General features: G+C 30.4%; 1 protein-coding gene across 1 annotated transcript; it reads left to right on the forward strand.

The window, feature by feature from the left end:
• Positions 1–27: 27 nt before the first annotated feature.
• Positions 28–24,964, forward strand: LOC135956419 (uncharacterized). Its single transcript, XM_065506909.1, has 6 exons — positions 28–627; positions 18,063–18,508; positions 18,652–18,778; positions 23,191–23,334; positions 23,399–24,679; positions 24,746–24,964. The coding sequence occupies exons 2-6, from the start codon at positions 18,287–18,289 to the stop codon at positions 24,889–24,891; spliced, it is 1,920 nt and encodes a 639-aa protein (XP_065362981.1). The 5' UTR covers positions 28–627; positions 18,063–18,286; the 3' UTR covers positions 24,892–24,964.
• Positions 24,965–25,870: the final 906 nt, after the last annotated feature.

The following is a 25,870-nucleotide window of genomic DNA, read 5'->3' on the forward strand; positions in this document are numbered from 1 at the left end:
AGTCAGTTGAAAGGTTTTGTGCATTAAACATGTCAATTTAGTAGAAATAGTTGGCTAAAATTTTATTCTTTATTGTTTGGTCTTTATTTTTCATAAAAAAAAAATATACAATTAAATAACAAATATTTAATTAGTTTAGATTCTACTTAACGAAAACTACTACTATTACTAGCGGAAACGTCGAAAATCGTGAAATAAATTAAAAATCATTTTAAAACAATAAACAAATATTTACATAAGATTAATAGGAAAATTACAACAATTTAACAAAAAATAGAAAAAAGAAAAATCAATTGTAAAAAGATAGAAAAACGTTCAAAAACTACTTTTAATGTATTCGGCTACGTGTGTAATAAATTTGTGAGCATGTGATGTGATGTGATTTTTACAACATATTAAAAATGATAAAAATATTTAATTAAAACGTAAAATTAAATAATATTATTAATGAAATCAATCAACAACAAAGACCAACCAACCAACAACAACCTTGAACTTGACCATTATAAATCATCAAATGCAGGAAAACGAACGAAGTACGCCAACAATTACAATTATATGAATTAAATTTATAAATAAATCAAGAGAAAAATAGAGGGTGTTTTTTAGCTGTTTCGTGAAAAATAAGTAAGTTTCGATACGAGCAAAATGACAAAATAAAATCATGCATAGAGTATAAATACAAATCCACTATTTACCATAAAATGACGTAGAAAATTATAGGTAAACAAATTGCGCCCATTCTGCCGGTCAACAATGGCTCATTTGTCACTTACAACACTAACTGTCCTAAAAGTAATCGCTATATAATTTTGACATACCAATCAACACGTTTTTCATACATGTTTAAACATAATTTAAGAGCATAATTTTGGGAATTTAAAAATATATTTGTCATTTCCCAACACGTGACTTTTTCTCTACATGATGTGATAATATATATTGTGTGTTTTTTCGGCACAGTTTTTGCACATATTTATTTTCTTTCTATCAAACAAAATTTCATACAATAACAACACAATAGAGAAATTCTAAATAAACTGGTTTGTGTCGACATTTAAATGCCCTTCTCCAAAATATACATACATATATAATATGGTTAAAAATGGCATTACTGGGTTTGTCATTCGAATAATCGAGAAAAAAAATATTTTTAGTTTCGAATAAAATATAATCGATCAATAAAAGTCGAATAATCGAATAAATTTATATCATGAAAAAGATTTCAAAAAAAAAAACAAGTAACAGAGCTATATTGGGCTGTGCCGAATCTTAAATACCCTTCAACAAATTATACTTTAAAATAATTTTTTTTAAATATTTTTAGGTAAACAAAATTTATTTTTTTTTTAAATTGTTTTTCAAAATTTTTTTTTTTGAAATTGTTTTTTAATTTTTTTTAAAAAGTTTTTTCCAAATTTTTTAAAAAATGACAAAAAAATTTTTTGATGAAAAAAAAATTCGGGTTTCAAAAATATTTTTCCCGATTTTGAACCATTGTAGGTCCAATTTACTATAGCCTTATCTACATCGTTGCAATTGATTTTGAAATACCTATCATTAGATATCCATATTGTCTATATTAATGACTTAGTAATCCAGATATAGATCAAAAATAGGTCAAAAATCGAGGTTGTCCCGGTTTTTTGCTCATATCTCCTTTATTTATGGACCGATTTTGCTTATCTAAACTCTGAAGTAGCATAAAATCTTTCCATTTGTTGTGTAATTCTGTCGACGTACAAAATCCAAATTTTATATAAAAATTACACTATTCTTATATAAAATTTCAATTTTTGTATTTTAATTTTTATATTAGCTTTGAGTGGCTTTAACCATTTTTATCGATATAAATAGTAGTGGTAATGTAGTGTAAAAAAGGGACCATCCGCCACTTTGTTTGATACTCTCTCTTTTGAAATCGCTAAAAAATATTCGTAAACTAGCTGAGCCGACATACGTTGCACAGTGCTTTGTTTTCATATAGGCAATGGACAAAAATAGAAGGAGTTATTGCAGACGAATAAAAATTAGTAGAATATTACCTTTTGGTAAGATTAAGAAAAAATATAATTCTTGAAAAAATCCGTGCAAGAACATGGGTACCTTCCATATATCCTGAACATATAATTTTGAATAAAATTCACAGTTATACTCCTAACATTTTAAAATTTGTTTATAATAATTTTAATAAAGTTATTGTTGTTTGTGAAAATTTGTATTACAATCGCAGCAAGGATTCATCCTTTTCCTTAAAAAACCTATAAACCTGTATAAAATTATTAATTTTCAGAAATTATTGTTCTCTTATAATATTAGATGCAAAATTATGAAAATTTTATCGGAAGGATATTCATAATTCCAAGACATCAAGATTTCAATATCCTGTATAACATCTAATTTTTTTTAAAAAAATCGTAAAAATCGTTTCTTATTTTGAAACCAATTTGGTTATAATCATTTTAATAAAGTTATTGTTGCTGAACTTCTCGAAAGCATGTCTGACAGAATTATTGAAGATTTGGATCCCGAAGATATCTGGCGTCTTCAGAAAATTGATTTCAACAGACAGACAGACGGACATGTCTTAATCGACTCCGCTATCTATAAGGATCCAGAATATATATACTTTATGGGGTCGGAATTGAAAAATGTAGAAATTACAAACGGAATGACAAACTTATATATACCCTTCTCACGAAGGTGAAGGGTATAAAAACCATTTATATATAATGTTAAACATCCCAATATTATCAATCGTTACTATTGGATTAGGGTTCTTACGTGAGAAAAATTTCCCGAGAATTCCCGGGAATATATTTTTGTTAATTTTCGGGAACTTCTTCATAAGTTTTCTTCTAAAAGTTACAATATTCAGATACGTTTCGGTGGCCAAATTTGTTGCTAATTGAATTATTCTATTATATCCATAGATTTTTTCGGTTATAGGAAAAGATAGTCAATTGGCAATAACCGAATTTTTTTCACTCAACTCAAGCCACAGCAGAAAAATTTGGTTATAATGAAGGAATAAAATTTAAAGCTTATGCTTTTAAAAGAATTATTAAGAGGCCTAAGGGCACTGCTACACGTTCAATATATATTGACCTCGATCCAGTATCGCGATATTTATTGAACGTGTAGCATGCAGTATTGATGGATCGGGATCTAAATCGCAGAATAACCTAATTTTGCGTGGTCCATTACAATGGATCGCGATCCAAATATCACAATATATATTGAACATGTAGCAGTGCCCTAACATTACAACTTTTAGGGATATTCATATTTTATATTTCTTTTAATACTCTGGTAAAATTATAAGTCAATTTAACCGAACAAAATTTTCAGGTTTTTGGTTTAATTTAGTGTTAATAAATTCCCGGGAATGAAACGATTTTTTAATTTTATTAAAAAAGTCCGGGAAATTAGGAACCCGATATTGGATGTATGCACGAATTTTTTAAATGTTTAGCTTTTATTTTGAAGAATTTGTACAATATAAATTTATTCAAAATATTGGCCATTGTTAGCTATGACCTATTGCCATCTTTCTTGCATCATATGGATTCCGCGCCAAAATAACTGCTCATCTTTTGAGGCCAAGGACGAATCAAGATAATACAGATATTATGCTCTGAACTGAAGCGTATCCCAGATAGAGTGTTCTGTATCGATCGATACAAATAGTAGTTGTACAAGACAATGTCTGGACTATAAAGCTAGTGAGGCAAAACTTCCCAAGCACTTCTTTCTAAATATTTTTAACAGGTATTGCAACATGTGGCCGACCGTTGTCATGATGGATTATTAAGGTTTCATGTCTGGCCGAATACTTTGGAAAAAAAATTTTTCAAATTTTTTTTTTTTAATTTTATTAGTGAAAAATTTTTTTTTATTTAAATTTATTAGTGAAAAAATGTGTGAGAAAAAATTTTTTTGTTTAAAAAAAATTCAGGTTTCAGAATATTTTTCCAGATTTTGACCCATTGTAGGCCTTATAAACGTTGTTGCAAAGAACTTTGAATCATTATCATTAGATATCCTTGTTGTCTACATTAATGACTTAGTAATCCAAATATAGATCAAAAATAGTCCAAAAATCTAGGTTGTCCTGGTTTTTCCTTATATCTTAGACATTTGTGTGTCGATTTTCACGATTTGTTCGGTTCAGAAGTGGTGATTTTGACACGGAAGAAAAAGATCACCCAGGCCAGCCAAAAAATTACCAAGAATTGGAGTCATTACAACATGAAAATTGTTGTTAAACTTAACAAGAGTTTGCAAAATCAAAAATCAATCAGCAATTTCAAAACGTTTGCGAGCAGCAGGATTCATCCAAAATCAGGAAAATTGGGTATCATACAAATTGAAGCCTAGAGACCTTGAAAGAGGATTTTGCATTTCAGAAATTAAGCTTGAAGGCTATAAAAGAAAATCATTTTTGTAGCTAATCATTATGAATCGATGAAAAATAGATCCATTACGATAACCCGAAGCGTAAGAGATCGTATGTGAATCCTGGCCAATCAGCCGAATCGACACCAAATCCAAATATACATCGAGCTAAGGTAATGCTCTGTATTTGATGGGACCAAAAGGGTCCTATCTATTATGAGCAGCTGAAAGCAGACCAACAAGAAACCTGTACCGAATGTAACTGATTCGTTTGAAGAGAGCATTGACCGAAAAACACACAGAATATGCGACCACACATGAAACCGTAATATTCAATCATGACAACGATCGGCCACATATTGCAATACCTGTTAATAAGTATTTAGAATAATATGGTTGGGGTGTTTTACCTCAGTTATAGTCCAAAACTTGCCCCGTCCGACTACTATTTGTTTCGATCGATGCAGAACTCTCTATCTGGGATACGACTCACTTCGGAACAGAGTATTCGAAATAGCCTTAATTCATTCTTCGCCTCAAAAGATGTGCAGTTCTTTTGGCACGGAATCTATATGTTGCCAGAAAGGTGGGAAAAGGTAATAGCTAAGAATAAAAGCTAAAAATTTTAAAAAAATCCCTCATTTTTAAGTCATACACAAAATAGTAAATTTTTCAGAAAAAGAAAATCATAAAATTGGGGCGACAAAAAAAATATTGAGCCGTAGTGTATACATATAAGATTTGAATAAACTTAAAATACTTAACTTTTGGGTAGGGTATGAGTATAAAAATATAAAGAAAACAAACAGCTGATTGAACAAATGATAATGAAACAAATTTCCTTTACTACGAAGTATTTCACAAATTGTAAAATAATAGCTGGCGCTAATGAATTGCACAAAATTTAAGTAAATTTATAGAAAAGGAAGAAAACAAACAAGAAAATTAGTTTTAGTTTTCTACGCTGTAAACAAAATTTTAAGTACTTTTAAATTTATATTCAAGAAATTGTGTCAGGGTATTTTGAGACACTTGTTGTTAAACGTATTTAACTAAGTAAAACATATGTATATAAATATCAATGTAATTTCAATAAACTCAAAAATAATCAACCAAATCTGAACACAATACGGTATTGTCTTGATAGGCAGTTGAGTGAGTCCTTATCATTCTTATCAAAAGTTAAACTGATAAATTGATAGCAATCAATTGTAGAGCAAAATGAATGAAACAATTTTAGAAACTGATAAAAGCTGCTTTATCGATCTATTGCTGTTACAACAAATACACCATCATAATCAATGTAGACAATTGTTGTTGTTGTTGTTTTTTAGCACACGCTGTTTTAACACTGTTAACAGGTGTTAATTGAAACTGCAGTCAATCAGTTGCTCTAAACACAAAAACAACGCGTCTAGCTAAATCTTAAATGTTCTGTTACAAATTATTATTATAATTCAGCAAATGTGAAAAACAAAAGAAATATTCCAAATAGATATTCAATAATTATGTGCAAAAATCAAGTTTCCACACAGTTATAAAAATTACAGGGAAAAAGTGCCAACCAAGTATTTGAGATAAATTTATGAGTAATTTTCCCCCCTATTAAACAATAACTATTTTTCCATTAAACAATAACATATGTGTTTTAATCACATTGTAATGCCAATCCGGTCACGTGAATTGTGAGTGATTGTTTTTAAATTTGCAAAATAAATTATGCGGTATGCGGACATCAGACTCCGTTAATATTCAAATTCTGAAATCTAAAACCAACAAAAACAAAATAAATATAATTAAAATGAACGAAATTAAATGCATGATAATTCAAATTTTTAATTAATTTTAGACAACAACAATAGCAAATGGGTGCTAAAATGTTTAATACATATTGCAATATACTATTATTGTAATGATTCATTATTTTATTGTCAACTCTTAGAAATTTTACTGCTTTTTAGGAAAATTTATAAAATTAAATACGCTACAAACTTTTAAGAAAATATAATTGCTTATTTTGAGTGGAGGTATTAGAAATTTATATTGATGAAGAGGCCATATTTATAATTTTTGCCAAGTGTGTTAAGAAGGCGTGGATCTAGGAGGGAAATCCCCCCCCCAAAACCGAAAAGTTTTAATATAAAACAGAAAAATGTTAAATATATTTCACTCTATTGGGATGCGGCGAGTAACTCAAAATATGCAACTTTTGATTTTTTTTTTTGCAAAATTAAAAGTTTTTTTTTAGCTCGAAAGAATGCTTAGGTCTTTTCCTTTTTGAGCATTATAATCGCTTAGTGGAATGAGATGGGACATTTTGACATTTTTTTTTCAAAATAGACCCTTCTTTATTTATTCAAAAGAATGATTAAGAGCTTTTGGTCGCTTAGTGTTATGCGTGTGAGATATATATCAAAATAAGTGTTTTGTAACTCAAGACATAAAATTTTTGATTTTTTTTGCAAAATCCAAAACTTTTTTGACTTTTTTTCAAAATGAATTTGTGTCTTCATTACTATACAATAGGACTAAGCTTGGTGTAAATTTCATCCCGATCGGAAGACATCGATTTCAAAAGTTGGTTCACTTGACATGAAATCCTCTATATATTTCGTATCTTTTCCCAGCAGGAGACTGTCACGAAAGTGATTTTACCTATCATTTAGGGTAACAACTAGTTACATAACTGACTACATGACTAGTTATTTTAACATGTCCTTTTGGATTACAATGAGACTGTCTTATAGCTGGTCCAAAGTAGTCAACGAATTGGATTTACATATCGGTTACCAGAGCTGTAAATGAATCATTATTTTTTTAATTAATTCACAAGAAAAAAATTAAGTGAATGAAATTTGAGTCAATTCAAATGAATTTGGTAAAAATGAATTGCAATTCGTTTCCAATTCAAATGAATTTGTAGAATTTGTTTCTAATTAAAATGAAAGTTAATTGCAATTCATTTCCAATTCCAATTGATTTTGAATTAATTCAAATGAATTAGAAAAAAAAAATTAGCAATTCATTTCCAACTCATTTGAATTGATTGAAATTTTAATTCATTTTGTAAGTAAATCTACAGTAAAACACAGCAAGCATTACTCTCGTTTTGTAATTAACCTAATATAGTCAAAAGACAAACAATTCTTAAATTATCATGATATACTGGAATTGTCAGGTAGCGGCAGAATAGGAATTGAATTATTTGGTATCGGCGAAAATCTTATCAAGAATGGAAAATTTTGTTTATTTGCTAAAAGAAATTTAAATTTTTATTTTTCATTCCCCCAAGACAACTTATTTTTGATTTCATTCATTTGAATTGTAATTCATTGTTCTAATTCAATTTAATGAATTCAAAATCAATTGAAAATGCATTGAATTGGAAATAAATTGAAATTCATTTCTGCCTAATTCGTTTGAATTGATTCAAATTTCATTCAATTCTTTTTTGTTGTGAAAAGAATTAATTAAAAATTTTGCGAATTCATAATGAATTATAATCAAAAAAGAATGATTCATTTACAGCTCTGTCGGTTACATAGAGTCAGTTAGCTAACTGCTTACTTGATCATCTACATAACTAGTTATTGTAACATGTACGGGTGCAAGCGGAACCTAATTGATCTGAAATACTCTGTTAAAGAAAACATTTCATGACAGTCCAATAACCGATTGCTTGTAAACAAATCCTACTCCGACAACTCTCCAATAGATTACTTCTGGTGGGTAAAAAATAACAGTTTTTTTTAAAGTTTAAAGTGACTACACTATAGGTTACTTAAAGACACTAAGGTGAGAATTCATGGGATGACAGTATATATATATTTTCCCGTAGTTCTTTTTAGGAGCATAGGGCCTCAATGTCTGTATACTTAAGCAAAAATAAACTAAACTGTGTAAGAATTATATCAATATTTTTTTTGTATTAAACCAGTTGGTACGAATTACTTACAACACGTTTAAATTGACTACAATCATATTACTTAGAGGTACTTAAGTGACAATTGACTTCACGCTTGATTACCTGGGATTGAAATTGAAGTTAGCCAAGTGAGTCATAGCTCCCATATAACGTCAATTTCCAAAAATCATTTACGAAAATAAATTATTGAAATTAAAAAAAATTTTACTCATATGGATTTTCAATTTTATAATTTGGAAAATAAATTTATATTATTCCAAATCCTACTACAAAAAGTCTTGCTCAATTCGCAGAGTTATGCAATTTTGTAATGCAAGTCAAACCGGTGACGTCATGCAATCGTAGATTTTTGCTAATATCTACAACTCCTTAGGGTCAATTGTTGTAATATTTTTTCTGAAAAAAAATTTTACAAACATGACTTTTTCATTATTTCTTTTATGTTTTTGACATTTTGTCGTACAAATATCATGTCATCCCGAAATCCCGATCCCGAAAATCCCGGGATTTTTCGGGATTTCCCGAATCCCGGGATTTGTGAAAAAGAATCCCAGGATTTTTCGGGATTAACAAATCCCGAAATATTATGAGATTTTTGATATTTTAGGAAGATTTTTGAAGCACCTAAAATACTTAGAAAGCTAAATTTCAGCATATTTATAATACTAATCTCTCTTCAAATCCAAACGCAGCCATATCTTTTCATTTGAATCAGGGAGCAGCACATCTCCCATGCATTGACAGGCTTTTACACAATTTACACTTTTACGAAATTTACGTTCAAGTTATTTTCTGAAGGGGACTAGGGGCAAATGTAGTCCGATTTCCGCTGTACTCTACAGTATAATTTCAGAGTACTTACAACTTATTTTGTGCAAAATTTTATAAGGATTGCCGCATAATCAAGATATTTATGACTGCTCAAACAGTACTCCGGGGGACAATTGTATGGAGCTAGGGGAAATCATGGACCATTTATTTTAATTTAATGCATTAGTTTTTGATTTGTTATATTTTTACTTAAATATATTAATGAAATCAATAGTTTTTATTGTTGAATTTGATGTTTTTGACGTTTAACTAAAATGTCGAAGTCCCGAAAAATCCCGGAATCCCGGGATTTACATTTCTAAAATCCCGAATCCCGGGATTTGTAAAACCCAGTCCCGTTTGGCATCCCTAACTGAGATCGACTACCTTGATTTTGACCTAAAACTTAAGGTAGGGTCACACATGGCAAATATTTGACGAAAAAGACGTAACCACTTTATTTAGCTCACATTTGTCTGACGTTGTCTGTACGTGTGTTTTGTAAGATCAAACAGCATCGAATAAAATAAAACTAAATATTTGTTTTGAATTGTCCTAAGTAAAAGGAGTTTTTGAAATATATAAGAGAATTAAAATATATTTTATTTAGTGGTTACGTCATTTTCGTCAAATATTTGCCATGTGTGACCCCACCTTTATACACAAATATTAACTTTTGAATGTACAGTGGGTTTAAATGTGTGCAAAAAAACATAAAAAGGCAACATTTTACAAAAAACAAGTAAGAATGTTATATTCAGCAGTGCCAAATCTTATACACCAAGTATACTTTGAAATAGATATTAAAAACAATTTTTGGTGAACAAATTTTTTTTTGTAAAAAAAATGTTTGTGGAAAAAAATGTTTTTTAAAAGCCAATAGCATTTTAAAAAAAATTTTTAACAAAAAAATATTTTTCCCGATTTTTACCAATTGTAGGTCCAACTTACTATGGCCTTATATGTATACATCGTTGAAAAATTCTTTGAAATATCTATTATTGAATATTGTCTATATTAATGACTTAATAATCCAGATATGGATCAAAAATAGGTCAAAAATCGAGGTTGTCCTGGTTTTTTCCTTATATCTCAGCCATTTGTGGGCCGATTAACCGAGGAGAATTCCCGGTATATTGATGTATGAATCACGTATGTAAGTTATTTGGGTGCTACGGAAAGTTGATTTCAACATACAGAAGGACAGGACGGAAATGACTATATCGGATTGGCTATCTATAGAGATCCAGAATATATAACATTTTTGGGTTCGCAATTAAAAAATGTAGAAATTACAAACTTATGGTGAAGGTGAAGGGTATAAAAAGAAAAGAAAAATCTTAAAAAATGTATATTATTAATTATCTTGTTCAAAATATAATAGTCAAGATTTAATGCAGAATATGTCTACATGTGCTCATTTATACCCCGTCTCTATTTGAATTTTCCCCTATAAATTTGTTATATTTTACGAGTATGAATTAAAAATTTAGCCATGTGCATAAACTACATAAATACTTGTACTTGTAAATCGTATTTTACCAGAAATCTCGGCAATATGCTACCAGATTTGTTATCAAAAATAAATATTTGTCAATTCTAAATAAAATATTACTTTCAATTATATGAAATTAAATTTTGTCCTGATACAATAAATATTTAAATTTATAATTAAGATAACAGGTAGTTCAATAACACGTCATATCAGCTATTAAAATGACTGATATTTTTAAAGTAACTGCACTCTACACAATTGCTGGTATATAAGGTTGTTCATATAATTGGCAAATTTAAAAAAAAAATTATAGAAAAAAAAACAAGAATTTAAATTGAAATATTAATTATTACAGGCTCTAAAAAGTGTTTTATGAATGTGAACATTTTATTAAAAAATTAATTTAAATATACTATTTAAATGACATTTAAGAATTTTATAAACAATTTGTTATTTATAATTAAAGTCGCAACTAAATATTAAATATATTCAACGTAATATATTAGGTTATATGTCAGCTTAAGATTGTGCCTGGGCACAGCTGGGAAAATAATTAAAATATTTTTCAAGTTCAAACTAAACACTAGAAAAGTGATTCAAAGTTTAAACTGATAACACATTATAAAGCATTAATAGTGTAAAGTGCTTTAAAATTGTTCAGGTAAAAAAATATTATGACTTAAATGAAAGTACGAAACGTATTTGCTAAAAAATATTAAGGGTACTCATTTAAACGCTTAAGTTTCCCATTTGTGCAAATGGGCAAATTTGCGCGACATGTTTCATGAACCCACCTTTTCAATTTTGTGCAAGTTTATACAGAAAATTTATATTTGTCAAATAAAAATACATAAATTCAACAAAAGCTTTAATAATTTTTTTTCAAATTGTATAAATTTTAATTTTAAAATGTTGAATGAAAGTTAAATCTTTGGAACAAACGGTGGTATACATAGTTTGGAAGACTTTGTTTATGTTCTAGCTGTTGGTTAATGTTTTCATACACAATGTCATTTAATACAATCATTCTGTTCCAAAGTTACACAATTTTCACATGCACAAAATTTTTATATTTTATTTGATTTTTATTTCTTATACATAAATAAAAGTAAACAAAAGCAGCTGATTCATCAAATGCACAATAAATTCAAGTTTGCGAGTCTAAATTGTCGCGCAAACTTATCGGAGTTGTGCAAACGAATTTCCATACATTTTTTGACATTTCATTTGCGAGAGTGTAAAAATGCACAGATTGCACAGTTTGCGAGGCTTTTAAGCGTTTACATGAGGACCCTTATTATGAATAAATTTTAATCTAATTTTGTAAACAGCTTTATATATATATTTTGAAAATATAAAAAGTTAGTTAGGCTAAAGTGATAGGACCCTTTCATATAAAGTATTAGAAAACTCAAAACCCAGAAGAGCCACTTGCATAACTATTTCTGTGTCAGTTTATTTTTGCTGTGGAGCAGGGATCAATAAGAAGTGACAGATCATTACAGTATTTAAGATACAAATTCACGTAAAATCATCACTAAATGACCAACATGATAAACATTTTTTGTAAACCACACACAGAAAATACGTGAATACAACATGGTTGGTTCAAATATACAATGATGCAGAACACTCTCTCTGGGAAACCCTTCACTTCAGAGCAGAGTATCCGAAATTGGCTTGATTCTTTCTTGGCCTCAAAATATGAGCAGATCTTTTGGATCGGAATCCATAAGTTGTCAGAAAGAAGGTAAAACAATGGCCAGTACTTTGAAGAAATTTATATTCTACAAATGTTTCAAAATAAAAGCTAAACATTTTAAATAATAAGTTTAAAAGTAATCATATTTTGATTTAGCTGAAATCATAGTATTATTGAGCTCAATCATAATATTACTGTGCTACTAATATAATCATATAATATAATCATATCAGTTTTTACATAACCATATTGAAGTTGAGGAACAAACACTATATGGTTGGCCTCAATCATATTTTGATTGTGTCAATTTATCAAATTGGTTTAAAAATAATCCTATATTATTTAGATGAAATAATAGTATGATTGGGTCAACCATAATATGATTGTGTTTACAACCATAGTATGATTGGGTCAAACATAATATGATTGGACTCAACCATATTATGATCTATTTTATTTTTTTTATAGATTGCAAACTAAATTTTCGCGAATAATTAACAGAACCCAAAATTTTATTTAAAAATTGTATGTAATTTTTAAAATTAGAATTGTCAAGAGTGTGATTTGGAAGCATCCTATAATATAAACCGAATTCGTCGGCATCGTAGTTTTGGTGAAGAGTCAACCCTTGCTCATCAATAAGATGAGGTTTCCAAGACAATTTCTCGCCTGTAATTTTTAAAAATCTAATTCCATGTCGGCGCTTAAATTTGTTCACTGGCATTGAAACCTGAATTGGTTTGATAAATTTTGGAATATAAATGACTGGCTTTTGATCGTAAACTCGTAGCTAAAATTGGAAAAAAATGTTCCCCTTTGTTCTACTTTTTTTCGTGATTTTAAGTCATGATTTTTTGAGTTTGTGGAGTAAACGCAACTTCAAAAGAGAATTATACAGAATTTTTCCATTCCTGGGGTATCAGCTTTCTTTAAGGTGCAACGTTTGCCACAGCCACTTTCTATTGTACCTACGAACATTTTTAATGAATTTTCTTGCCTTATAATGCGGTAAACCGAAGATGTAATTTACTCAAATTGAATTTATAGAATCTCCAATTTTAAATTTTTGTTAAAGTCTCTAATTTTTGAGAAATTATTGGCTTTAAAATATCTTGAACTTTACCCATATTAAGAGATGAATTCACACAACTAATGACACGATTAAACTGACAAAATCGAAGATCAAAATCATTCAAAAAAGTTAATATACCAAAACACGGGATTTCCCTTTTTTTGGTTATTGATATTGTAATCAAATTTTAAAAAAACAGATAAAAGTCGCGAAAATAGAACCCGTTTTTCGAAAACTGTCGAGATTATAGAACCTGCAATCTTAAAAATTAAGTCGTCGCGATAATGGGTAGTAGGGTTCTATAGCTGAAACAAAAAGTCGACCTTTCGACTTCTTCCGTTTTTTAAAATGTCGATTTTTCGAACTTTCGACTTTTTAGTTAATCGACTTTTTTTTAAACTTTTTACAATTTTTTTTAAAAAATACATGGTTTCTACATTTATTAATGCGCCTTTTGTAATGTTTAGCAATAAAAATTAAATTTATCAAAGCGATAATAGTTAGAAGAATGTTGTAAGAATTTTGTGTAGAAAAAAGCTTTATTTTATAAACATTTATTTATTATTTACATATATTACCTACACTACACTACAAAAATGCATGTGTACAAAATTGCAGTAGTTTTGATATAATGTTGCAATTAAATATTTGTTTTTAACAATCTATAAAGTCGAATAATCGACTTCGCGACCCCTAATGGGTAGTCGCGAATACCGAGCATGCTCTGTATCTACATAAATTTGATTTAGATTCTTACAATATTTGGTAGCATAATTAATATTAAGTCAACCGTCTAGAAAAATTAATTTTCCTGTTTTAAATAAAATTTTTACTGTTTTTGTCACAGTGTATAAATAGTTTTGATTGTGATGATCAAATTTATTGTTAATCAAATGACACAGTATGGATGGCAGAATTTTCCTGTTATGGCTACAAAATTTTACTTTCGATAACAAAAATTGGGTAAAATCGCAATTTTATCAAAATAAATAATTGCCCAATTCACAATTGATGTCGTAGTGTTGTAGCATTGTATGTCATAAATATTTTTCAAACAAATTTTTCGAAACAAAAACAAAACATTAATAAAAAAAATTACGACATACAAGTATACGACACCAATTGTGAATTGGGCAAATATCTTGGGAATTTCTAAAAAAAATATTCCCGATTAAGAATCCTAGCAAGGAGACCCAAAATTAGTATTGACACAAAATCCATCAATTTATCATGCAGAACTTAAAGCGACTCAGAAAGTGATACTAGTGATCTTAAAATTATAATATATATTAAATTGTTCATTGATCAGTGATATTGATAGTATAGCTTTACCAAAGAAATGATATGTCTCCTCAATTATTTTAAAAAAGGACTATTACAAATAATAAACTTCTCAAAACACTTATTAACTCCGGTTTAATACAACAGTCCGATTATTACGTCTTTCAATCATCTTGTGACGCCATTCTATTTAAAAAAACCTAATTATTACTTAAAATTATTTCAATTTGTTTTGTGTTCCCACTTAGTTAGCAAAACTAGAAAAGAAACGCAACAATTGAACCCCCTCTGAATTCCTTTCGACTGAATTCTCCATAAAAATGATTTATTACAATTTAAGTTACAAAACCGAGTCGGTAAAATCCGTTTATTAATGGGATACTTAGACTATGTCTACTTACTACACCCATGTTTAAAAAATACTTTGTGCTCGTACGTAAATGTAGAACTAAAGCAATTACGTTGAAACTTTTGTGCATTCGGATGCATACGATCACGTACATTAGAGAAGACGTTTTAATTTGTTGAACACTGGGCCGCGCGTGTGGTATTCTCATACGATTCAAGTATTTATGTGTAAAATACAATACAATGACATGTTCCAAAGGTACTTAATAAATGTTCTTGTCACTGAAACTAACAGGCCGTCTTTTTCATTATGTTCAAAACGTTTTTCGAAAGGGATTTTTTTTTAAATAACGAAACGAAATAAAGAGGACAATAAGGCGGAATGGATTTGAATGTTCAGCATGATGAGTTTATCTACCTACACACAAGGAAATCCTAAAGGGTTTTTTTTGTTGGTTTGTTTTTTTTTTTTTTTTGTATGAAAGACAACATGATCATAGAGTTGTTAAATTTATTGCTCAATCGAATATTGTTTTATAATACCTAGTAAATAAACATAAATACTACATACATTTTTACGTGATCTTACATTTTAACAGGGATGGACAAATTTTATGATTAAATGAAAAACAATACGTTTTCAGAATTGGAAGCATTATGGCTTCCTTAATTAAAATAATGAACAATCAAGTGATCGATTTTAAAACTGGATTATTTCACAGTCTCAGTTTGGATTCTTACCCCCCTAAAGGTAGGCTCACACATGACAAATATTTGACGAAAAAGACGTAACCACTAAAAAAATACATTTGAATTCATTTATTTATTTCAAAAACTTATTTTACTTAGGATGATTCAAAACAAAAAATATAGTTTTATTTTATTTGATGCTGTTTGATCTTACAAAACACTTGTAAGAATAAACACATCAAACTAATTTGTGCTAAAAAAAGTGGTTACGCATTATTGAGCAAGTATTTGCCATGTAACCCCTAGCTTAAGATAAAAGATATTTAAATTTACATATTATTTTGATGCCATTATTACTTCGTCAATAATTCATAAAGATTATAATATTTATACCCTACACCACCATAGTGGGGAGGGTATAATGCGTTTGTGCAGATGTTTGTAACGCCCAAAAATATTGGTCTAACTCCCACCTTAAAGTATACCGATCGACTTAGAATCACTTTCTGAGACGATTAAAAGATGTCCGTCCGTCCGTCTGGCTGGTTGGCTGGCTGTCCATGTAAACCTTGTGCGCAGAGTACAGGTCGCTATTTTGAAGATACTTCGGCCCAAGGACGAAGCCTATTGAAACTGGATGAAATCGGTCCATTATTTCACCTAGCCCCCTTACAAATGTCCTCTCGAAATTGGACTTTATCGATAAATGTTTAATTTATATATGTATCTACACAAATTTCGCTCCAAATAAGTTTCATATATACAAAATTCATGTCACCAAATTTTGTTACGATCTGTCCATAATTAGTCATAGCTCCCATATAGATTCGCTTCCGAAAATCACTTAAACGTGCATAAATCTCCTAAAAATGTTGGTATATACACAAAATTCCACAGAAATAACTTTCATTAAGACATAAATCACACGACCTAATTTCAAGGTTATCGGTCCATAATTGGTCATAGCTCCCATATAAGGCCCACATCCGAAAATCACTCAAAAATATAAATTATTGAAATTTTAAAAGAAAAATGTTTTTGCTCTTTTACTTAGTGTAGGGTATTATATGGTCGGGCTTGACCGACCATACTTTCTTACTTGTTTAAATATAAATTTATTCCAAGTATTGGCCCGTGTTAGCTATGACCTTTTCCAATATTTGTGGCAACATATGGATTTTGAGACCAAGAGCGAATTAAACCTATATCGGATACTCTGTGCAGCGTATCCAAAAAAGAGCGTTCTGCATCGATCGAAACAAATAGTAGTCGGACAGGGCACGATCTGGACTATAAATCGGATCAGGCAAAACTTCTTAACCACTATCTTCTTACTTTTTAACAAGTAGTATTGCAATGTGGTCTAGCGATGTCATTATGGAATATTACGGTTTCATGTCTGGTCGCATATTCTGGCCTATTTTCGGCCAATGCTCGCTTTAAACGAATCAGTTGCGTTCGGTACAGGTACAGGCTACAGATAGAACCATTTTGCTTCCACCAAATACAGAGAATTACCTTAGCACCATGGATATTTGGCTGGTTGGCCGGGCTTCACATACGATCTCTTCCGCTTCGGGTTATCGTAATGAATCCATTTTTCGTGGCAAGTAATTAATGATTCGGTGCATGAATTATTTTCTTTTATAGGTTTCAAACATCATTTCGGACATGCAAAATCGTCTTTCGTCTTCAATTCGTATGGTACCCAATTCCCTGCATTTTTATAAATCCTGCTGCTTGATTTTGACCCATTGTATGTGCGATAGGGTGGGTCAATTTGTTCGGGCCCAAAAAACGTGGTAAAGCGTATAGCAAATTCGTAATCTACGGAAAATTCTTAGATCTTTTCCAGAAGAAACCATGGTTCTAAAATCAAAATCGAGCTTCCGGTTTTTTACGAGAAAATTTGGAGCTCAAGACCTCTTTTGCTAGGAGACCTCGGGTATGTTCAATTTTAAAAATAATATTTCTTCGTTTGTGTTCCGATTTCAAAAAAATTACATATATATAGAATCTTCTCGTCGAGTACTACATATAATAATTATAATTAATATTGATAATTGGTGTTTTGTAATGCATGCCTTGAGGAACTCTTGCGGGTTAGAGGGTTAAAAAGCAACCGAATCGAGTCTATATCAGATATATTGATGTATGAATCATGTACATATGTAAGCTTTACCAAATACATATATTCAAGATCGATTCATCGATAAGCAAATCGTAATGAATTTTCCATCTCTGTTTCATGCAACGATTAACAAATGAATGAATGAGAATTGCTTAAATTTTTACGATAATTTTATATGACTCTTTTCTTATTTTCATTTTTTTCTTACAGACATGAATTAAAAAAAAGAATCATAAAGGCACAGACGGGCGCGCACACATAAACTGCAATTACGTACAACACAAAAGTTCCAAATAAATACACATCTTTATAGCCAGTCATCGTCCCCATATACAGACTCCAACCAACAGCAACATCAGTTGCAGCAAGGGCAGCAAGGGGCAGACAGGCAGTTAGCATTAATAGATTTGCTTGAATAGAGTCAGCCAACGTTAATGGAGTCTTCGTCACGCAAAAAACACAAAAAAGAAAATCCTTATGCTTCCGTCTATAATGCCACTACCATCCCACTCAATGCCAACAAATCGAAGGAAAAAATTGTTACGACCAAAACGAAGAAAATACCGCGTCGTGATAAAAGCGATTTGGGAGAAAATTTTATAGCACCTGATGGTGGGTGGGCTTGGATTGTATGCATTGCAGCCGGTGTATCAAATGTAAGTATGTTGAACATGATGGGATTGAATGAATGCGAAGACGAGTTGTTAAAAATCCTGTCTGCATTTAATTTGTTTATTTTAGAAATTTGTACATGTTTTTATTATTAGCTGCTATTTTTCCTCTCTTTCTATGTATTTAGTTAACAATTTATCCTTGTATTCAACAATTTGGCTTTATATTTCGTGAGCGTCTTATTAGGCTGGGTCTAACAAATTCCCAGATCACAACAATTATTAATACACATCCAGCGGTGTCAGCGTGTACAGGTGAGTGTGGGAGAGAACATTTTATGTTTTAACAAGGTAGTAAATCAATTAACATTAAAAATTAAAAGCAGACAAATATTTTTTGTCTTTCTTATTTTGTACGGAAAATACTGTTTTTTTAATTTTAATTTTTTCTATAAACACATTTTTCTCATAGATAAATACACATGGATCGGAAACTCTTCTGTCAAAGACCTAACTCAGTTTTTAAAAACCTAAGTGATGAGAATGTATTAAAAGAAAATATGTGAAAACAAAAACAACACTCATACGTGTGATTATTTTGAGTATTGTTTTTTGTTTGAGGTCATAGAGAATAGACATAGAGCACAAACTCTACTGTCCAAGACCTAACTCAGTTGTCAGAAACCTAAGTGGTGAGAAAAATCACACATACGAGTGTTTTTTCTTTTTTTTCTATTTACATAGACTTTTCACTATGACTTAAAAATGCGGTATTTACAATAGATGGCGTATCTTTTGAACGCGGTTTTTATTTTAGCGTATATGTCATTTTGAAGGATACGTAACTATCATTTATTCCCACTTAGTTATTGTATATTATAGTGTAATTTGAAACAGAGTGCCGCTGAAGCACACCGATTGCTCCCCAAATCTTATGGTTAATGTATTCCATCGGTTTTAAATGTGCGAGGGATGGTTTCATCGATTTAAAAGTGGGGATTTTAATTCGGATGTAAATATCGCCAAGACAGTCAAAAAAGTATAAAGACCAAGAATTGGAGTCATTACTCCATGAAGATTGTTATAAAACACATTGTTGCAAAATCATTGGGAACAATTTCAAAACGTTTGCGAGCAGCAGGATTCATCCAAAAGCAGGGGAATTAGGTACCATACGAATTGAAGCCAAGAGACCTTGAAAGATAATTTCGCATGTCCGAAATTATGATTAACCGAAGCGCAAGAAATCGTATGTGAAGCCTGGCCAACCTGCCGAATCGACTCTAAAGCAGTGATGTTAATTCCATACAACAATTGTTTAAAATTTAGACACATTTGTTATGCTCTTTTAAAGACTTTTGTTCATTCATAGTTGAGTAAGCGATGAAACAAATGCGGCGGACTATCGTTTTTTCAGACATTTACTTTGCACTGCTGTTGGTTGTTTTTGACGAAGCTTAGCAAACACACGCGTTTCAATCGCAATTGAACATGGCCAGACCATTACAGGGAACCTGTACCGAAAGCAACTGATTCGTTTGATGAGAGCATAGGCCGAATAACGGCCAGAAGATTCGGCCAGACATTAAATCGTAATAATCCATCATGACAACCGTCGGCCACATTATGCAATACCTGTTAAAAACTATTTAGAAATAAGTGGTTGGGAAGTTTTGTCTCAAACGCCTTATAGCTCAAACCGTGCTCCGTCCGAATACAATTTGTTTCGATTGATGCAGAACACTCTCTCCCTCTGGAATACGGTTCACTTTGTAACAGAGTATCCGATATTTACCTAAAAAAATGAGCAGTTTTTTTGGCTCGTAATTCATATTTGGCCAGAAAGATATAGGTCATAGCTAACATTGACCAATACTTTGAATTAATTTACATATATTGTACAAATGATTCCGAACAAAAACTAGAAATTTTAAAAAATCCCGCATACAACCAATAATACATTATTTCCACTTAGGTTTTTGACAACTGAGTTAGGTCTTTGACAGGAGAGTTTCCGATCTATATGTATTTATCTAAGTAGACGAGTATGAATTAATTTTTTTTAAACCTACACAGAGAAAACAGATTCGTAATAGCAACCGAATTTGTTGCCTATCGAATAATTCGGTAGCACCGTTCTAAAATTTGGTAGCCAAAACTGTAAAATTCGGAAACTAAGGTAGAATCATTCGATTTGCAACAAATTCGGTTGCTATTACGAATCTGTTTTTCTGTGTAAGTAATTCAAATTTATTATTTCTCAATATTAATTAGCAGGGCAACCAAAAATATGCAATATCATACTTTTTGCTGTGCGTCGTATAAACATATGAGTTAGTTTTATATCCGTTTCAGACAATTTTAAGAATTTTGGCATCGATTTGTTAGTGCATATTTTTGCATATTTTGCTCTTTACTGCATATTTTAGCATATTTAGCATTTTATAGCATATTTTTGCATATTTAACTCATAACTGCATATTTTTGTTGCACATTTTCTTCTTTCTAAGGGTGCTTAGTTTCCATATATTTCAATTAAATTAAAAATATACATACACAAATATTAAAATTTAACAAATAGTAAAAATACGTAAAAAATTAAAATTAAATTCCAAAATTGTATGTTATTATAGGCAACTTCATAACAAATTTTTGGATACATTTAAAAGATGGAATTTAAGGCAGTTATGGTTGGGCATTAATAGTTTACCACTAATGTAAAATTGAATAAGTATTCAACAGATGTTCAGAATATTAAGATCCATCGAAAATTTTGCGTTCAAAATCCATTGATATATGTATTTACATAACTTGTAAAAAAAAGTTATTAAGAAATCATTAAAAAACAATATACGTTGATATCGATAGACGATACAATGGATAAGAAAGGAAGAAACATGGGAATTTTGAGTCCCAATGATAAAACTTGAATAAAAAGTTTTTTTATATTTTTTTAATTGCAGTCATTCCACTATTATATGGCTTTTTTATAATTATATTTAAATTTTAAAAGCTGTATTCAGATATTAATCTAGCTCTAGATTCTAGATAAATGATGAATGCTCCAAAATCCATTGCAATTTTTACCATAAAATGACACAGGCTATTCATAGAGTTTTTGAAACATTATTTAAATGATAAAAAAGTTTTTAAAGCTTCATATAGAATAGAAACATATCGAGAAATTGATTGGGTACATCCTCAGTAGGGATCCTATAAACATTAGGACACATGGATTGAGAAAGTAAAATATTATGCCACTAATTACCAAAAAAAAGTTTGAAGTATTAGGCAGTTTAAAAGATGAGACAAATCAATTAATTAAGATTGTCTAAGAAACTCGGATATCTAAAACAAAGATTTAGTTTAAAAATTTTAAAACTTAAGTAAACACATAGTAATTTATTGCTAAATATAATAAAATGAATTGAATCAAACTATTTTCATGTAGTGCCAAATTCACTAAAATCGAAATTTAATCCTATAATAACCAATTTTAATTTATGAGCTCAATATTTTATTTACTTCATATATATTTTTTTAATGAAATTTTGAAATAAAACAATAACCAACTATTTGTAAGTGCATATTTTTTATATTTTAGTAGCATATTTTTCGTTTTTAAGTGCATATTTTATGCGCATAAAACACTTTTTTTAGAGCATATTTTTGGTTGCCCTGTTAATTAGGTTTTCTAAACATCAAGTGGTATATGTATTTTCAATTTCTATTTTTATTTTCTGAATATTAATTTCGATTTCTCATTTTCCATTTTTTTTTCTCATTATTAATATGCAATTCTGAACTTCATTTCGTATTTTCTGAATTCCTCAATGTTAGTTCTCAATTTCAATTTGCTTTAATAAATAATATAATCCGAATCACTTCGAAATCTTTAATAACATCCTCGAAACTAGTGATTTCTTAAACAGTTCTAGAACTCATTCTCAAGAACAATATTTTGATGTACTTCTACAAACCACTTATTTGCCAATTTATACATGGGTTCTATAGGACACGCTTTAGATCCGCAATTTATATTACATGATATCAATTACAGGGTATTCCAAATTTTGCACAATTTTCATATAAAAATTGAAAAAAAATTAATAAATTTTAATTGATTTATAGCTCCATTTTTACTAATCCTTTAGTGGACACATGGTGATAAATTCGTATCTGGATTGTATTTTGGGTAAAATTTTCTGACTACAAAAAATGTGTTACTATGTGCGGAGAAGATCTTTAAAGCAACGTCACTATACATTACACAAAAATAAGATTTCATTATGTATATAAATCACGTGCAGGAACTTTTAAAACCCTTTAAATTGCATTCAAGTAATGAGCAAAATATTAAAGGTCGAACATTGAATCGCACTTGATTTAGAATTTCCATCAAATATATAAATGTTCACAGATCTTTCCCTTTTAAAATTCAAAAAACGTATACATTTAATTTGAGAGAACTAAGTAAAGTGTGCTGTATTGAATAGAAAAATCTCTTAAAATAATTAAAAATTAAACAATCAACAAGCAAAAGATGATTAAATCCGCCACCAAAACAGAAAATTAATTTGTCTTTATTTTAAATCAACATTTGAATGTTATTATAATTTTATGCAAAAAGTAGGTTAATGAAATACGATTTTAGAGATATACATATGTAAATAATACTTGATATTTTAAACAACTTTATAACCAGCTTTATTTTTTATTAATTTCAGGTCTCCTCAATGGACCCATGTTTAGACGTTACACATTTCGTCAAGTGGCCCTGGTTGGCTCCATATTAATCTTTTTTGGAATACTTCTAACAGCATTTTGTGAAACATTTTTAGAATATATTGTCACATATGCTTTACTTTTTGGTAAGTATTTAAAATATTGAAATCTTTCCAACTTGCAATTCAACAAACCCCTTTCCCATTCCAGGTTTTGGTGCTGGCATCACTGTATCAGCCTCTACATTGGCCGTTAATACTTACTTCAAAAACAAAAGAAGAAAAGCATCTGGCTTTTCATGGACTATAACAGGCTTAGGTCCCATTGTACTGCCCCACATAGTCACATCTCTAGTTAATGTCTATGGAGTACAGGGTACTCTATTCATATTTGCGGCATTATCTCTGCACACCTTCATGGCTGCTTTAATCTTTGAACCGGTTCAATATCATTTAGCCAAACCTCTCGACGAGGATAATAAACCGCCCTCCGTATTGGTGGAACCGCCTCAACATTTGTGTAAATACTGCGAAATGCAACAGAAAAAAGAGAAGGGAATATTCTCCTCTCAGTATCTGTATCAAGATGATGATGTGAATAAGCCAGGCTTTGAAATTATAGAACCGGGTACACCCATGTTGTCGCGGGCCAATGATGGTTTGTATGGCTCTAGACTATCGTTGGCCTCGAAACGTAGGTTGCGTTTTCGTACCATTTCCAGTTCTAAAGATTTAGAGAATACCACACGTATAACTCGTTTGATAAGTGAAGATGAGGAATTGAAGCAAAAGACAGGCTTTAAGCCCAACAATTTCAATATAGAAAGAGATGAATCACTTTACAAGGGAAACTTAAATCACCGCTATGGTGGTAATCAATTAAAATGCACCTGCGCCGAGGAGAGAGCCTTAATGGAACTAAACCGTATAGAAGCATTCGATGCTGAAAATGCTAATCAAGACAAGCAGCTGGAAGATTCAAGTGAAGATTTACAATTGACATTTTTCGAAAAAGTAGTGGCCTTTTTCGATTTGGATCTCTTGAGAGACTTTTCGTTTGTCAACCTAGTAGCCGGTTTGACCATGATCAATTTTGGTGAATTGAATTTCTCCATATTAACGCCGTTTATTCTAAATGATTTTGGTTTGGAAACCTCACAAATCACTCTGTCCATATCTGTGCTGGGTGGTCTGGATGTAGCCACCAGATTTCTGGTACCCTTTCTAACCGAAAAAATCTCTTGGGACAATAGAGTTTTCTTTCTAATAGGAGTAGTGGGCATTTCCATTGGACGCACAGTAGTGGCCTGCACAAGATCGTTTCCCGTAATAATTTCAACATTTGCCGTTATCGGCGTTTTTAAGGGAGTACGTACAATATTCTGGCCATTGGTTATACCCAGTTGTGTGCCATTGAAACGTTTGCCTGCCGCGTCCGGTTTGCAATTGTTAATATCTGGTATATTTACTTTGGCTTGCGGACCCTTTGTAGGTAAATATTTGAAAGAAATACAACATTTTTCAATTAAAAATCCTTATCATTTCTTGTGAATTACAGGTTTGGTGCGTGATCGTTACAATTACGCAATTGCCTTACATTGTCTAAATATTATGACATTTCTAGCGGCGGCATGTTGGATCCTAGAGGCTTTAATACGTCGTTATTTACAGAAACCAAGTACATTAAGTGATGAACCAAGATGATAAAAATGAAACTTTTATGTTTATTTTTTTATTTCTTTACTTTCTACATTAAAAATGTATTATTTTGATTTTATGTTTTCTTATTTTTTTTTGTCTTTGATTTTAGTGTTTACATAGAATAGCATCTCTGTATAATGTAATAAATTTTATGTTTTCTAGTGTTTTGTGTTTTACTAATAACGTTTATTGCGTTATTTACAAAAGTGTAGCATATTTTAGGGCTGCTGCAATTAATATTATTGGCATTTAAATGCATAAAAGTGTTGCCTATTTATGTTTATTTCTTTTAGTAAAATGGATAAATTGTGGAAAATGTGGCAATGCCGCGGCAGACATCAGCGGTTGCCGTCAGCCAAACCATTTTTTTTATATGAAGTTTTTACGATTTAGAATTGTGGGGTATATGAGCCAAACAATCCTATAAGAAATACACATGTGAACGGCTGATGTCAGCCAGTTTGGCTGACATCAGCCACACGTTTTTTTGTGGTAATGTTTTAAGTATGTTATTTATTGTCCACCAATATTGATGAAACATATATGGTTTAAAAGTTTTTTTTTCTAGAGTTATGCACAATATAAAATTAGTTTTCAAAATTCTTTTTATAAAAGTGATAAAAAGCGTTTAAAAAGTGATCGAATTTGATTAAATTATTATTCACCTTCGTGAGAAGGGTATATATACGTTTTTCATTCCGTTTGTAATTTCCACAATATAATTTTCCGACCCTATAAAGTATATACATACATATGTATATTCTGGATCGTTATAGATAGCGGAGTCGATTAAGCCATGTCCGTCTGTATGTCCGTTTGCTTGTTGCAATCAATTTTCTGAAGACCCCAGATATCTTCGGGATCCAAATCTTCAATAATTCTGTCAGACATGCTTTCGAGAAGTTTCCTATTTAAAATCAGCAAAATGGCTGAGATATGAGGAAAAAACCAGGACAACCTCGATTTTTTACCTATTTTTGAC

This window comes from Calliphora vicina, chromosome 4, assembly GCF_958450345.1.
Source record: "Calliphora vicina chromosome 4, idCalVici1.1, whole genome shotgun sequence".
In the NCBI taxonomy this organism is placed as follows: Eukaryota; Metazoa; Arthropoda; class Insecta; order Diptera; family Calliphoridae; genus Calliphora; species Calliphora vicina.

What these genes read in the sequence shown, in the direction of transcription:
- LOC135956419 (XM_065506909.1), top strand. Translation starts at nt 18,287, where the DNA reads ATGGAGTCTTCGTCACGCAAAAAACACAAAAAAGAAAATCCTTATGCT. An exon ending in AGCGGTGTCAGCGTGTACAG is followed by an intron (nt 18,779 to 23,190) that starts GTGAGTGTGGGA and finishes TATTAATTTCAG; the next exon opens with GTCTCCTCAATGGACCCATG. An exon ending in CACATATGCTTTACTTTTTG is followed by an intron (nt 23,335 to 23,398) that starts GTAAGTATTTAA and finishes TTCCCATTCCAG; the next exon opens with GTTTTGGTGCTGGCATCACT.